General features: G+C 42.5%; 1 protein-coding gene across 1 annotated transcript in view; it reads left to right on the top strand.

Moving 5' to 3' along the window:
• Positions 1-16,464, top strand: part of SLC35E1 (solute carrier family 35 member E1) — a 52,534-nt gene that overhangs the window by 33,704 nt on the left and 2,366 nt on the right. The window contains exons 2-5 of the mRNA XM_073559855.1: positions 8,221-8,291; positions 8,382-8,519; positions 12,867-12,992; positions 14,167-14,412. Coding sequence (XP_073415956.1) covers positions 8,221-8,291; positions 8,382-8,519; positions 12,867-12,992; positions 14,167-14,412 — 581 coding nt within the window. The remainder of the gene's footprint in view (positions 1-8,220; positions 8,292-8,381; positions 8,520-12,866; positions 12,993-14,166; positions 14,413-16,464) is intronic.

Consider the following 16,464-nt stretch of genomic DNA (forward strand, 5'->3'; position numbering starts at 1 on the left):
TCCAGTATAGTATCTCTTAGAAAACCCTCCAGGATTTTACCCACAGTTGAGGTTAAACTTACTGGCCTATAATTTCCAAGTTCAGTTTTAGTCCCCTTTTTGAATATTGGCACCACATTTGCCAGTCCTGTGGTACAGACCCTGTTATTATGGAATCTTTAAAGATTAAAAATAATGGTCTATCTATGACTGTGCTTAATTCCTGCAATACTCGGGGGTGTATCCCATCTGGGCCCGGGGATTTGTCAATGTTAGTGATTTTTTTAGACGCCGCCGTACTTCTTGCTGAGTTAAGCAGGCGACATTTAATGGAGAATTTTTATCCCTGATCATGTTATGTGTCATGGGATTTTCTTGTGTAAATACTGATGAAAAAAAGTCATTTAGCATATTGGCTTTTTCCTCATCCTCATCCACCATTTCACCCAGACTATTTTTAAGGGGGCCAACACTATCATTTTTTAGCTTCTTACTATTTATGTAGTTAAAGAATATTTTGGGATTATTTTTACTTTCTCTCTGGCAATGAGTCTGTCTCAATCTTTGCTGTCTTGATTTGCTTTTTACAGTATTTATTTAATCTTCTGTATTTAGTTAATGCCTCATCACTACCTACTTGCTTTAATTCTCTAAATGCTTTATTTTTATCTCTTATTGCACCCCTTACAGCTCTATTTAGCCATAGTGGTTTCCTCCTATTTCTAGCATGTTTATTCCCATACGGTATATATTGTGCACAGGTCCTATTCAGGATGCTAATAAACGTCTCCCATTTTCTTTGTGTATTTTTATGTCTCAGGATATCGTCCCAGTTAATTGCACCAAGATCATCTCTCATCCGTTGGAAATTTGCCTTCCTGCAATTTAGTGTCCTTGTAACCCCTCTACTACACATCTTATTAAAGGATACATGAAAACTTATTAATTTGTGATCACTATTACCCAAGTGACCCCCAACCCTTACATTTGATATGCGGTCTGGCCTGTTGGTCAATTTTAGATCTAGCAGTGCCCCCCCCTCTTGTTGGGTCCTGAACCAGTTGTGAAAGGTGTGTATACACGTGAGTGTATGTGCGTGCTTGTGTGTAGGTGGGGACATTATACTTTGTGTATGTCTGTGCATGCGTGTGTTTATGTGTAAGTGAGTGTGGGGACATTATACTGTTTATGTATGCGAGTACGTGTGTGTGTGTGTACATTCATGTCTGTAGTGAGTGTGTGTGTGTGGGGTGTGTCCCACCACTATGTGCAGACACAGCCGGCAGGAAAGACGGTGGTTTGCGGCCTGTGCTGGAGATGGGGTGCGTGAATTCCAATCAGAGTACACCTCATTCTAATTAATGTGCTTCTGATTAGGTGATCACCTGAACCAAATCTTATTTAACAAAAGAAAGTATAAAAAACCCTGCTGCGGCGTTCACAATCCTCTTGCAATAGGACAAGCTGGATGGCAAGACAAGTGCAAGTAATATCCCAAAAGTAATAGAAATGGAAAAATAACTTTTAACCATGCCAAAGGAGTTGAAAAGTCTTGAGTGAGGAAAAGAAGGGCTCAATTCTGGCTTTACTAGCAGAAGGATACAGTGAGCATCATGTTGTCTCCATCATTAAAATTTCTAAGACTGCAGTCCATTACAACAAGGTCAAGCAGCAGACATTGGGGACAACAAAGCTACAGACCAGCAGAGGGTGAAGATGACTCCACTGACTGGGATGACTGTCATCTTATTAGAATGTCACTCAGCAACTGCAGGATGACATCAAGTGACCTACTAAAGGATTGACAAATGTCAGCTGGGGTGAAAGTGCACAGCAAGAAAAGTTCGTAACAGGCTCCTAGAGGCAGGGCTCAAGTCATGTAAAGCTAGAAAAAAGACGTTCATCAATGAAGCAAAGGAGAGCCAGGCTGAAGTTTGCCAAAGACAATAAATATTCAGAATTGAGAGTCCTCAGTGGTTGATACCTTTTAATGGCTAACTGAAAAGATGGTAACACATTGCAAGCTTTCGAGACTACTCAGGTCTCTTCTTCAGGCTAGACTAATACAACACAGAAAAAATGCATTGGATAAGACAAGTGACGTGAAGCAGAACTATCAATATGGGAGAGGGAGAAACATAAATATTGGCTCAGTACATAGATAAGGAGTCCAGATGTTTTATAGTCCTCTGATTGGGGTCTCCTAATGTGTTGTGATGCCCCCACCAGGTCTTGAAAGCAAATTCCTTAATTGATGTAAAAAGACATAAATCCATGTGACACATTCATTCCAGCACAGAGTGTCAAAGGTCATCATAAGTTTATACTCCCAAACACGTCTCTCTCTCTGAGATGTGAAGTTACCTTTCAATACCAGTAATTTCATATCCATGTTGCTGTGATGAGGCGTACAAAAATGCATTTTTTCTGTGTTGTATTGTGCATAAATATGTGACTCTTCAGATTTTGTATTAGTCTAGCCTGAAGAAGAGACCTGAGTAGTCTCGAAAGCTTGCAATGTGTTACCATCTTTTCAGTTAGCCATTAAAAGGTATCAACCACTGAGGACTCTCAATTCTGAATATTTTTCTATCTACTGGCTAACACGGTCCAAAGATATTGTCTTTGGTACAGGAAAGATGTATAAGGATTGGACCCATAGAGAACTGGAGTAAGGTAATCTCTGATGAGTTTAATTTTCAGCTTTGCCCAACACCTGGTCGTCTACTAGTTAGACCGAGACCTGGAGAGGCGTACAAGCCACAGTGTCTTGCTCCCGCTGTGAATTTTGGTGGAGGATCGGTGATGATCTGGGGATGCTTCAGCAAGGCTGGAATTAAGCAGGTTATTCTTTGCGAAGGACGTATGAATCAAGCCGCATACAAGGTTATCCTGGAAAAACAGTTGATTCCTTCTGCTCAGGCAGTGTTCCCCAACTCTAAGGACTGTTTGTTCCAGCAGGACAATGCGCCATGCCACACAGCTAGGTCAATCATTGTGTAGATGAAGGACCACCACATCAGATCCCTGTCATGGCCAGCCCAATCTCCAGACCTGAACCCCATTGAAAACATCTGGAATGTAATCAAGAGGAAGTTGGATAATCACAAGCCATCAAACAAAAAAGAACTGCTTAAATTTTTGTACCAGGAGTGGCATATGGTCACCCAAAAGTAATGTGAAAGACTGGTGGAAAGCATGCCAAGACGCATGAAAGCTGTGATTAAAAATCATGGTAATTCCACAAAATATTGATTTCTGAACTATTTCTGAATTAAAACATGAGTATTGTTGTTTCTAAATGATCATGAACTTGTTTTCTTACCGTTATGAGGTCTGCAAGCATTGCATTTTTTTATTTTGACCATTTCTCATTTTCCGAAAATATAAATTTAGTGCTTGGAAATTCGAAGACATGTCAGTACTTTATAGAATAAAAGCGCAATTTACATTTTACTCAAAAATATACCTATAAAGAGAAAAATTAGACAAACTGAAAATTTTGAATGGTATCTTAATTTTTGCCAGAGCTGTATATCAGTGTGTCATTTTATTCTGCTTCGTATGATCTGAATGCCCATATTGATGGTTTAGGAGGATTGACCTTATAGATATTCTCTGAGCAGTTTTGACCTCCCTGTCAAATGGGTATTTTGGTTTCAGGGGGAAAAAAAAACTGCTTTACTCACCCTCCCTGGGTCTGTTGCTGAATCTCCATCCTTGTTCCTTATGCCCATTATTATCTGCAATGCTGACATCATGTAGACAGCACTTCAGCCAAGTGGTGAGCTCAGGTGCTCTGCCCAACTAGATGGCTCATGATTGGCTGCAGTGCTGTCGATGTGATGGCAATGCTGCCATTAATGTCATGGGAAACAGCGATGGAGATTTGGCACTGGACCCAACGAGGGTGAGTAAGGCAGAGTTTGTGTGTATCTATCCATCTATCCCCATACACTGCTCAAAAAATAAAGAACACTTAAACAACATGATGTAACTCAGTTAATCACACTTCTGTGAAATCATCCTGTGCCGTTATGAAGCAACACCAATTGTGAATCAATTTCTCCTGCTGTTGTGCAAACGGAATAAACAGGTAGAGATGATAGGCAATTAGCAAGAAAAAATAAATGAGTGGTTCTGCAGGGGGTGACCACAGACCATTTCTCTGTTCTCGTCCTTTTTGGCTGATTTGGTCACGTTTACATTTTAACATTGTTCACCCCTAGAGGTACTGTACAGTAGCATGAGGTTTTGTCTACAACCCACAGAAGTTGCTCAGGTAGTGCTGCTCATCCAGGATGGCAATGTGAGTTGTGGCAAGAAGGATAGCTGTGTTTGTCAGCACAATGTCCAGAGCATGGAGCAGATACCAGGAGGCTTAGGAGGGCAACAACCCAGAAGCAGGACCGTTATTTCCTACTTTGTGCAAGGAGGAGCAGTGCCAGCGTCCTGCAAAATGACCTCCAACAAGCCACTAACATCTGTGTAGCTGCTTAAGCTGTTAGAAACTGACTCCATGAGGGTGGTATGAGGGCCCGACGTCCAAAAGTGGGTATTGTGCTTACATCCCAACCCTGTACAGAGCGATTTGGAATTTGCCAGAGAACAGTAAGATTGGCGGATTTGACAATGGCGCCCTGTGCTCTTCACAGATGAGAGCACATGTGACAGAAGTGACAGTCTGGAGATGCCGTGTAGAATGTTCTGCTGTTTGCAAGATACTGCAGCATGACCGGTTTGGCAGTGGGTCAGTAATGGTGTGGGGAGGCATTTCTTTGGCGGGCCTCCATGTGCTAACGAGAGGTACCCTGACTACTGTGAGTTAGCGGGATGAGATCTTTGGACCCATTGTGAGATGATATGCAGGTGCCCTGGGTTCATTATTATGCATGACAATGCTAGTCCTCATGTGGCTGAAGTGTGTCAGCAGTTCCTGCATAATGAAGGTATTGATGCAATGGACTGGCCTGCATGTTCCCCAGACCGGAATCCAATCGATCACATCTGGGACAGTTGATTGATACATTAATCTAGTTCTGGCAGAAGTTCCAGAAGACTAACATGTAAACAAATACCTAAAACTAATCTCTTATTTCAACCATTAAAAAAAAGACCTTTATCAAATGCCCACAGCCAGCAGGTCCATTTAATGGGTATTTCATAAATTTTTTTTTTGTTTTTATGGTTGAAATAAAAGATTAGTTTTAGGTATTTGTTTGCACGTTAGTCATCTGGATTTACTTTTCCTCTTTATCAAATTTCATTTTCCTTTTTCTGGAAGAAGTTCCCTCAGTAGACCATCCGCCAAGCTCATCAGGAGCATGCCCAGGCGTTGTAGGGAGGTCTCACACACTACTGAGCATAATTTCCTTGTCTTGAGGCATTTCCACTGAAGTTGGATCAGCCTGTGATTTTGATTTTCCACTTGATTTTGAGGATCATTTCAAATCAAGACCTCCATGGGATATTAATTTTTATATTGATCCTTATTGTTCATTTATTGTTCTCATCACATAGTGGAATGCGTTATCTAGGATGTGGTATTTGTCTTCCCTATAGTTTAGTTTTTCAGGCAAAGCTAGAATTTACAAGCCACAAAGCCCATTTGTTGGCCAATCTGTTGCTGTTCTCTCAGCTCTCACTGTCTGTATGTTTGTAATAAAATGATCATTTTGATGCCCTCTCATAGGCGTCAGGGGAATTGACATTTTCCTGGATATTGGAGCAGCACACCCGTTTTATCCTCTGGAAGTTAATAGTAGCAGTTCCCATACAAGAGACCCTCCAATGAGTTTATGCAGAAAGTGCATTAGAAAATGCGGATTCTCTCAATTATGATGTATACTTTCTATGTGCTGAAACTGATTATATATATATATATATAATGTTATATATATTTTTTCTTTAGTGCCCCCAATATGTTAATATTTATGGTCCTTAACAAGAGTGTGTTGCTCAGTTTTCTTTAGGGCACGTCTTTTGGCTGCTCTGCATAATTACCCTGTGAGCCAATGCCCAATTTTATATACCATACCAAATAGCAGTAAAGGAAAAGGTCCATAGCTCTGTAGATTAACAAAAAACACAATAAAAAAAAGCACAGAATACGTGGGAGCAGCAGTAATGACATAAGAGAAAAAACTGGCCACTTTTCTCTGGTGACTGGTCAGATTAAAGGAGTTGTCCTGCCCAAATTGATAAGTTTGCAGTCACTCTGCAAAGGAAGTTTACATACTCCAGCAGAATTTTTTGCTTTTTTCGCCTTTTTTTCAGACAATAGGAATGATAGCACCGAAACTTTTTCTCCACTCATGGTTAGTGGTTGGGTGAAGCCATTTATTGTCAAACTACTGTTTTTCTCTTTTTAAATCATAATGACAACCCAAAACATCCAAATAACCCTGATCAAAAGTTCACATACCCGATTTGTTAATACCGTGTATTGCCCCCGCTAACATCAATAACAGCTTGAAGTCTTTTGTAGTAGTTGTGGATGAGGTTATTTTATTTTCTCACATGGTAAAGCTGCCTACTTCCCCTTCAGTTCCTGTAAATTCCTGGGCTGTCTAGTACAAAATGCGCACTTGGGATCCCAGAGTGGCTCAATGATATTGAGGTCAGGAGACTGAGATGGCCGCTCCAGAACCTTCACTTTGTTCTGCTGTAGCCAATGACAGGTCGACTTGGTCTTGTGTTTTGGATTGTTGTCATGTTGGAACGTCCAAGTTTGTCCCATGCTCAGCTGATGACTGCAAATGTGACTCCAGTATTTGCTGATAGCGTGCTGCATTCATCTTTCCTTCAACTTTGACCAGGTTTCCTGTACCTTTGTAGATCACACATCCTCAAACATCAGCGATCCACCTCCGTCCTTTACAGTAGGAATGGTGTTCCATTGATAATAGACCTTGTTGACCTCTCTCCAAATGTAACGTTTATGGTTGTGGCCCAAAAAGTTCAATTTTGGTCTCTTCACTACAAATTACCTTGTTCCAGAAGTTTTGAGGCTTGTCTCTGTGCTGTTTTGCATACTGTAGGCAAAATACTTTGTGGCATTTGCGCAGTAATGGCTTTCTTCTGGCGACTCGACCACACAGCCCATTTTTCTTCAAGTGTTTCCTTATTGTGCATCTTGAAACCGTCACTCCACTAGTTTTCAGAGGGTCCAGTATTTCAGCGGTTGTATATAGGTTTTTCTTTGCATCCCAAACAATTTTCGTGGCAGTTGTGGACAAAATTTTTGTTGGTCTACTTGACTGTGGTTTTGTTTTTACAGAGCCCCTGATTTTCCATTGGTTAATCATAGTTTGAACGCTGCTGACTAGCACTATCAATTCCTTGGAAATATTTTTGTATCCTTTTCCTGTTTTATACAGTTCAACTACCCTTTCCTGTAGATTCGTTGACAATTATTTTGCTTTCCCCATGACTCACAATCCAAAAATGTCAGTGGCTGGATGAAAGATGCAAGAGTCTGTCTGGATCCCAGAAATTCACTCAGCTTTTATGCACACACTGATTACAGGTCACAGTTGAGTATGTTACCTTTAGTAGCCATTCAAACCCATTTTGTCAACTTCTGTGCATGTTACCAGGCCAACATCACCAGGGTATGTGAGCTTTTGATCAGGGTCACTTGGATGTTTTGGGTTGTCATTATGATTTAAAAAAGAGGAAATATAGTAATTTGACAATTAATGGCTTCACCCAACCACTAACCATGAGTGGAGAAATAGCTTTGGTGTTATAAATCATATTCTCTGGGAAAAAAAAAAAAAGGCCAAGAAAGCAAAAATTCTGCTGGGTATGTAAACTTATGGACTCAACTGTATGTATGAGTTGTACATAGTTGTGGCCTTGCTCCATACACTTGTATTAAGCGGACACCGTGCCCCAGCCATTGATGCAGATGGACAGTGGGTGTGTCAGTCTAGAGGGGGTGGCCTTGCTCCATACAAGTGTATGGAGAAGCGCGGCTTTGCCTACTGGCCGGGAGTATGTATGACACATACATACCTCTCAGTACCCGGTCAGAAACTGGTGAATCCCCAGTGTGTGCGCTTGGGGGGGATTCATAAGTCTTGTCCTTTCCAAACAGACTTGTCTGTTTGGAAAGGACAACCCCTTTGAAGCCATCACCAAGAATGCTGTGTTGCAATTACCCATACATATATTTTCTGTGAGGTCTTGGATTTTTGTTCTTATCTCATTGCCAATGTTTGTTCTCTTCAATTTCAGTAAAGGCTACTATGCCTATATGGGTGGTACTTCTTTCACGGATAATAATGAAGGAAAAGCAGACTACGAAGGTGAGACAGATATAACAGTATCACATTGGCTTGTGTTTTTAAACTGATTAGATATGTAATGTGTCTGGTCCTTTGAACTCCTTTGTCTAGGTGTACGTGTCCCTGATTCCAATCATAGGAGGCGTTCTTCTGGCCACGGTCACGGAGATTTCCTTTGACATGTGGGGTCTGATCAGTGCATTGGCTGCCACGCTCTGCTTTTCTCTGCAGAACATTTTCTCCAAGAAGGTTAGTGTCAGTGATTGCTTTACATAGCCTAATACGTTTTACGTATATATTGCGCGCTGTTTTATCCCACATACGACGACAACATATGGAAGGCCAGTTAGCATTTCTCTTGGTCTGTATTAGAATTAAAGAACATGGAGTTTATTTTCCCTACCATGTGCTGCGTGTAAACCCGTGTTAGTTTTAGACTGTTTACACAAAGCGTTGTTTTTCTGGAGCCGCATTTTTTTTTATTTTTTTTTTTGGAACACGTGATTTGTTTACAGTACCTGTTAACATTGGGTTTAGTAACTAAAAACGCAGCAACCTGTTTGCTGCACTTTCTTACTTATTGCTATATATGAATCAAAAAAGACTGCGAAAATAATGAAAAAATTGTCTAACCCCTTCATTACCTATGACGTATATAAACTTCATAGGTCGTGTCCCTGCATTCTGTGTGGGCTCTGGCACTGAGCCCACGTGTTTTCCGGCACTTGACAGCTGATTTCATCAGCTGACATGTTTCCCTAACAGCCGCCGGTAGAACCGCGATCCACCCATGGCTGTTAACGTGTTGAATGCTGCTGTGAATCTCCAACAACGGCATTTAACATGGCCACTGCGGCAGTGTGTCCCTAATCCCGCCCAACAGCACGCCTGTCACATGATCGCAGGGCACCGATGAATTGACATGGGAACCTGGGGTCTGCAGGAGACCCCTTTGGTTGTCATTGCCAAACTGCTTTACGCTTCGCCCCGGGGCTGGCGTTCATAGCATATGATCTAAGTCTGCTACACCTACTGGGGCTATGTGTAGCACAGACGATTGGAGTATCGCAGCTTCGTCTCCTATGGAAGCAAGTAAAAATAGAATTTTTTTTTTAAAATGTTACAAAAAAAATGTAAATAAAATCTTTCAAAACAAAATATCAAAAGTACACATATTTGGTATGTAATCATTATCAGAAACGCCCGGTCTATCAAAATATAACAACTGATCCAATCTGTAAACAGCGTATCAGGAAAAAAAATCAAAACTCCAGAATTCAGTTTTTTTAGTCACCGCAACACTGCAGTAACAGGTGGGGGGGTTGGGGCTGCAGTGGAATGGGGTCACTGCTGCAGGAAGCTGTCCTCTGTAGCGGAGGCAGCAGTGTGGGCCCAGGGCTTTCACAAAATGTCAGCAAAATCCCTGCACTTCCCATTGTTTTCAGTGTGGTGAACCACGGGTAAATGGCTTTCGAAGGCAGCGCATGCGCAAATTGATTTTTCTGCTACCAATCACTGGCTGGACATGCGCCACCTCTGAATTCTCTCTCCTCCCAGCTCTTACCCTGTCTTTAGCATTGGGTATGCAGGCCGTGCGCAGGTATGCTTTTGCCGGCGCATGCGTCCTTTTGATGGTGCGCCGACCTGCGCCAAACACATCGTATTGCATTTTGGTGCGGCCGGCGCACCATCAAAAGGACGCATGTGCCGGCAAACGCATACCTGCGTGCGGCCTGCGTACCCAGTGCTAAAGATGGGGTACGCAGGTCGCATGCAGCATCATGCGCCCATAGGCGGAGCTGATCGGAGGAGGCGCGACAGGGGGTAGAGCTTCACGGCGAACATGCGCTGCGCCTCAAAACGTTAGTGTGAAACTAGCCTAAGACGCACCATCAGTTTATTAAAATTGTTTTTTAATTTCCCTCCCCAAAATTTGGCTGTATTATACACTGTGTTCCAAATTATTATGAAAAAATATTTCCTCATATTTTCTCTAAATTACCTATATGAAGTGCAGTCATTGTTATTTTCCAGTCAGCTAATATTCTAGTATAAATGCAATGTTTTTGAACAAACTGCCTATGAAAACAGTATATTTTTAAAAATAAGAAACACTCAAAATGCATGTTCCAAATTATTATGCACAGCAGAGTTTAACCTTTTTATTGTGAACAAAAGGTCAATTGTGAAATTATAAGCATTATCAGCTTATTACAAAATCAAATCAAACAGTTTTCAAGTCAAAACTTTATTCTAGGTGATGTTACATTTGCACATAGGACCCCTTGTTGGAAAGAAGCTTCTGAACTATCTCGTCCATTGAATTTGTCAGTTTTTGGATGGTTTGTGCTTCAATTGTTTTGCATGTGGACAGAATACCCTCCCAGAGCTGTTGCTTAGATGTGAACTGCCTCACGCCATCATAGACACTCCTTTTGATGATGCTCCAGAGGTTCTCAATGGGGTTGAGGTCAGGGGAAGATGGTGGCCACACCATAAGTTTGTCCTCTTTTATGCCCATAGCAGCCAGAGATGCAGATGTGTTATTTGCAGCATGAGACGGTGCATTATCATGCATGAAAATGATCTTGCTGTGGAAAGCACGGTTCTTCCTCTTGAACCATGGCAGGAAGTGCTGTTTTAGAAACTCCACATAGATTATGGAGTTCATCTTTACCCCTTCAGGGATCCTAAAGGGGCCGACAATCTCTCTCCCCATGATTCCAGCCCAAAACATTACTCCACCTCCTCCTTGTTGGCGCCTTAGCCGTGTTTTCATGGGGTGTCCATCAACCAGCCATCCTCCACTCCATCCATCTGGACCATCGAGCGTTGCACAGCACTCATCGGTGAACAAAACAGTTTGGAAGTCAGTCTTCATGTATCGTTTGGCCCACTGGAGCCGTTTCTGCTTGTGTGCAGTGGATGGAGGTGGTCGACAGGATGGCTTACGCACAGCTGCAAACCTCTGAAGGACCCTGCATCTTGTTGTTCGGGGGACGTTGGAGGCACCAGCAGCTTCAAAAACTTGTCTGCTGCTATGACAAGGCATTTTTGCAGCTGCTCTTTTAACCTGACGCAATTGCCTGTTGGAAAGAGTCCTCAATTTTTCCCTATCAGCACGCACACGTGTGTGCTGGGAATCGGCTACATACTTCTTGATTGTGCGATGATCACGATGAAGTGTCTTGGCAATGTTGATTGTAGTCATGCCTTGACCTAAATACTCCACAATTTGTTGCTTCTCAGCAGCCGACACATCCTTTTTCTTTCCCATTTTGGCTTGATAATGTGGAACAGCCTTCTTAAGTAGTCTTGCCTTTATTTGGACACACCTGCCAAACTAATTTGCACAGGTATCTGCAATTGCTTTCAGTGATATAAAGAGCCCTGACACACATCACCATCAAGGAGTTTATATGTGAAACAAAAAAATTCTAACCTTATCACTCCTAAACTCTTTTTGCATAATAATTTGGAACACAGTTTAGTCTGCAAAATATGGTACGAGATTTCTGAAGTCTCATTGCTTTTGTAGTTACTGTAAAATGCAGATTATTTGCATAAAAAAGATGCTGCATGTGAACAAAGCCCAAGTCTTCTGTTCGCACAAAGTATCAGTCCTGTTGTGGGCTGCTTGGCTGATAGGCATGTGTCTCCACATAGACACAAATGTAACAGTCACACAACTTCATTGGTATATGGGGTTCAGCCCAGCGAACACCACTACTAACACTACTTTATGGACCTGACGACCTAGTAACCACTGCAACGATTTATTGCTGCCGTCTCCTCTTCACTGTTTCTTTTCCTGAAAGTGTGGCCTTGCTATGGTTGGAACTGCAGCTTGTCCGCATTCAGGTGACAGAGGGGACGCTGCGCTCTTCGGGGCTCTGCTGGGCACAGGAAGCTTTCAAGCGGTCACTGAGCTGTGGCCCTGTTATTCTGTAAACCAGTGACAGGCTGAACAGTTAGGCCATGACTTTATGATCATTGGGGGTCTATCAGCAGGTATGGTGTAACTTTATGAGCTGGAAATAAAAAGATCAAGGATGTGAGGTTGGACACATTGATAGGGGTCTGAGTAGGAAAGCTTGTAGGACAAAAGCAATCATTTTACATACCGCATGAAATACATGTGTTTACCGCACTAATTTATTGTTTTTTCCCTTATGTGCAAATCCTATTAATTGTGTGAGCAAATATTTTAAAATTCTCCACATTGTAACATCTGGCTGCTATATTACCATAAGTAAGAAAACAATACATCTGAAGCAACTTTGAATAAAAAAAGCGCAGTCTGCCAGGCTGATAGGTGAGAACGTCAGTGCTGTCTTTGTTCCTATTGACCTGTATGACGAAGGGTGTCTAAAGCCGCTAATCTCTGACTAGGCATAGAATAGTACGGTGTATGTAGCACAGCGTTGTACAGTGCGTGGCGCAGCGAATAGACACCGGCGCATGCACATCGCTAGTGTACGGTGCCCAGCTGATTGGCATGATATACATCATATGCAGAGATGTTGGGTTATTTCTGCTTTGGAGTACATAGAAATGTCATCACTGCTTACATAAGAGGTCCCTTTAATTCTGCAGGTGCTCCGAGATTCTCGTATTCACCATCTCCGCTTACTCAACCTCCTAGGCTGCCATGCGGTCTTCTTCATGATCCCGACATGGGTGTTGTTAGACTTGTCATCCTTTTTAGTGGAGAGTGATCTGGTGAGTTGATTTGCTGTGGATCCTGCTGACTTGTTATAGGATGATTAGCTAATACGTGAAACTGACAAAAATTTGCAGTTTTTTGTTTTTTTTTAATCTATTTTCAACTTGTTACAGTTTGCTTATATGTATTAGCCCGATAAAAAGCAGTAACGTGAGCAAGTTAATATGTTCGTGAATAGGAACATAAACACACTGACACTACAGAAATCGCCTTTCTTCACACAGTGAGTAATAAGAGAGAATATCCTTGGAGGCCAGTGATAAAATTGACAAAAAAAAGCTTCACTTATCAAACTCTATTTAGACTGATTGAATAAATAATCTGAGTACCATGTGATTATTAGGTTACATTGTAAATCTTCCAAATGAAGGCTTCTCGGCACATTTCAGTGGCCTGCCAATTACACATGAGCAATGGATTGGCTTGGTCCGTGCCCTCACATTCTTCCTCATAGACCTACTCAAGCAGAGGCAAAATGCTTAGATTAACATGGAACAAGTTTGGGCACTGATTCTTCATTAAGCCTGTGAGACTGGTGGAGGTAACCCAGCACTGTGCTGTCAACCACCACTCCATTCATATGAAGGGCCCTGGACTTGTAGCTGAATTTACTTGGACCTACTCCTATAGATTTTGTATAGTGTCCGCTCTACTGTAGTTTAAAAAGGTTGTCCACTACTTTATCATTGATAACCTATTCTTAGGTAATGTCTGGTCAGGGTCCGACACCTGGCATCTCCACCAAACAGCTGGTCTGTGTCGGCCCCCAGCAGGAAATACTTGATTGCGGAGCTGGCTCCGTCTTCTGACAGTGGCTGGGTACTGCACATCCGCCTCCTGTTCACATCAATCGAAGGCAGATGTGCAGTACCCAGCCACGACCACTATCGGCTCCGCAATTGAGCATTGGCAGGCGCCGACACCAAACAGCTGATCGGCAGGGTGCCAGGTGTCTGACCCAGATCGATCAGACATTGATGATCTATCCTGAGGATAGGTCATCAATGATAAAGTGGTGGACAATCTCTTTGAAAGCTCTGTACATCAGCACATTCATACATACACTATTTTTCTTTACAGCGACCTTAAAATCCAGGAAGCAAAAATTGTGTTAATGGGAATAATTCTACTGATGTATTTTGGCACTAATTTTCTGTTTCTCCTCTTTAGACTTCTGTTTCCCAATGGTCATGGACTCTCCTCCTCCTTGTGATCAGTGGGACATGTAACTTTGCCCAGAACCTCATTGCATTCAGCATTCTGAACCTTATCAGTCCGCTAAGTTATTCTGTTGCGAATGCCACCAAAAGGATCATGGTTATCACAGTATCTCTGTTTATGCTTCGGAACCCTGTGACCTTCACAAATGTTCTAGGAATGTTGACTGCAATTCTTGGGGTATTTCTTTATAACAAGGTGAGGAGAGAACACTAATGACTTTCAGCATATGGGATTGATACTGGTTATACTGTTTTATGGTTGGGAGTAAATGTGTTCTTGAATTTCTAGTTGCTCCATTTCAAAAACAAACTTTAATGTCAAAGGAGTTTTCCAGGAGCTTTAGGCTATGTGCCCACGTTGCGTGTTAAAACGCACACTAAAAACCGGACTCCTTCCCAGAAATCGCGCGGTTTTTTTCCGCGCGATTTCACCGCGATTTTCGCGTGCGATATTCAAGCACTTTCCAAGCGATTTGAAGCATCGCTTGGAAAGTGATTGACAGGTTGGTCACACTCGTCAAACATAGTGTTTGACAAGTGTGACCAACTTTTTACTATTGAGGCCGCCTATGCGGCCTCAATAGTAAAAGATAGAATGTTAAAATGCTAAAAAAAATTGGGGTATATTTACCTTCCAGCGTCCCGCGCTGCTTTCCCGGGCCTCAGCGTTCTCAGTAATGCCTTGCGAGACCTGTGATAACGTTGGTCTCGCGTTGCTATAGCGATCTCGCGAGACCACGTCATCACAGGACCTTGCCGCAAGGCATTACTGGGAACGCTGAGGCCGGGATGGCAGCGCGTAACGCCGCAAGGTAAATATACCCCGATTTTTTTTTTTATTTTTTTTTACAGGGGTATGGTACCCAGGGCCTGGAGGACAGTCTCCTCTCCACCACACCGTGGGTGCCAACCGCACATGAGACGCTTAACTTCCCGCATGGTGGGCATAGCCACATGTGGGAAGTAAGCGATTCTCATGCATTCCTATGGCTGCGGAATCGCGGCAATTCTTTGCGATTCCGCACAAAAGAATGATCATGCGGCGATTTTTTTCCGCGATGCGATTCCGCCGCGGAAAAAAGCGCAGCATTAGCACAACATGTGCGGAATGCCATAGGAATGCATGGGGAGCGTTCTGTACACGATTTTTAAACGTTTTTGCGTCGAAAATCGCGGCAAAAACGCTTAGAAATCGCATCTTGGGCACACAGCCTTAAGATTCCCTGCCCATCCTGGTACCATTCCTTGCCAATCCTGGTACCATTCCTTGCAGATCCTGGTACCATAGCTCAGTTTATTAAAATGAATAAGTCTGAGCTGTAATATAAAGCACTATAGCTGTGCCTGTTAAACAATCAAGGGGAGTTGTTGCCCCTTCAAAAAGATGATTAGTGGGGCAGTTTGGATTTGGACCCCTAGTAATCTTCTATTGATGGCCTATCCTAAAGATAGGATGAAGATTTAGGCTATGTGCCCACATAGCGATTCTGATACAGAATAAACCTGAGCAGAATCGCACACCCTGCTCCTGGGAAAACGCATGCGGATTTTGCCAAGTGTTTGTCAAGCGTTTTTGCATGCGTTTTCCCAAGCGGTTTTGCCCACATAATTGATGGTATGCGGAATCGCGGGCGATTCCACCAAATTAATGAACATGCTGCGTTTTTTTTACCACTAAGCGATTCTGCAGCGGTAAAAAACGCACCATTGGCACAACATGTGTTTTCTATTAAAAAAAAAGCATTCCATGCATTTTTAAGCGTTTCTGCGGCAGAATCGCGCATTTAAAAACGCTGCAGAAACGCTTAAACGCTACTTGGGCACACAGCCTTACTCTTAAGATCATTTTTGTTTTGTCTGACCCTTTCAGATCCTATGCATCAATTACAAATATATCAAAACACATCAGTTAAGGATGTAAGGTTTTAAAGGGAATCTGTCAAGTTTTTTTTGCTATGTAAACTGCAAGCATCATGATCTAGGGGGCTGTGACTCTGATTTCAGTGATGTCACTAGCCTGTGTGTTGCTCTTTCAATACAATGAGTTTTATCAGCAGGTTATCACTACAGGACTAGGTATCTTGTGCCTCCAAGTCCAATGCTGTGTAACCCCACCCCCACCACTAGCAGCTTTTTGTCACCAGAGTGTACACAGAAAGCCGTCAATCAGTGGTGTGGGCGGAGTTATACAGAGCTCCGTATTCTGAGCACTGGGTTATGTGCAGAAGATAAAACGGTGATTTTATCA

Source organism: Dendrobates tinctorius, unplaced genomic scaffold (assembly GCF_039654945.1).
Source record: "Dendrobates tinctorius isolate UK_male_01 unplaced genomic scaffold, ASM3965494v1 ptg000276l, whole genome shotgun sequence".
Lineage (NCBI taxonomy): Eukaryota > Metazoa > Chordata > Amphibia > Anura > Dendrobatidae > Dendrobates > Dendrobates tinctorius.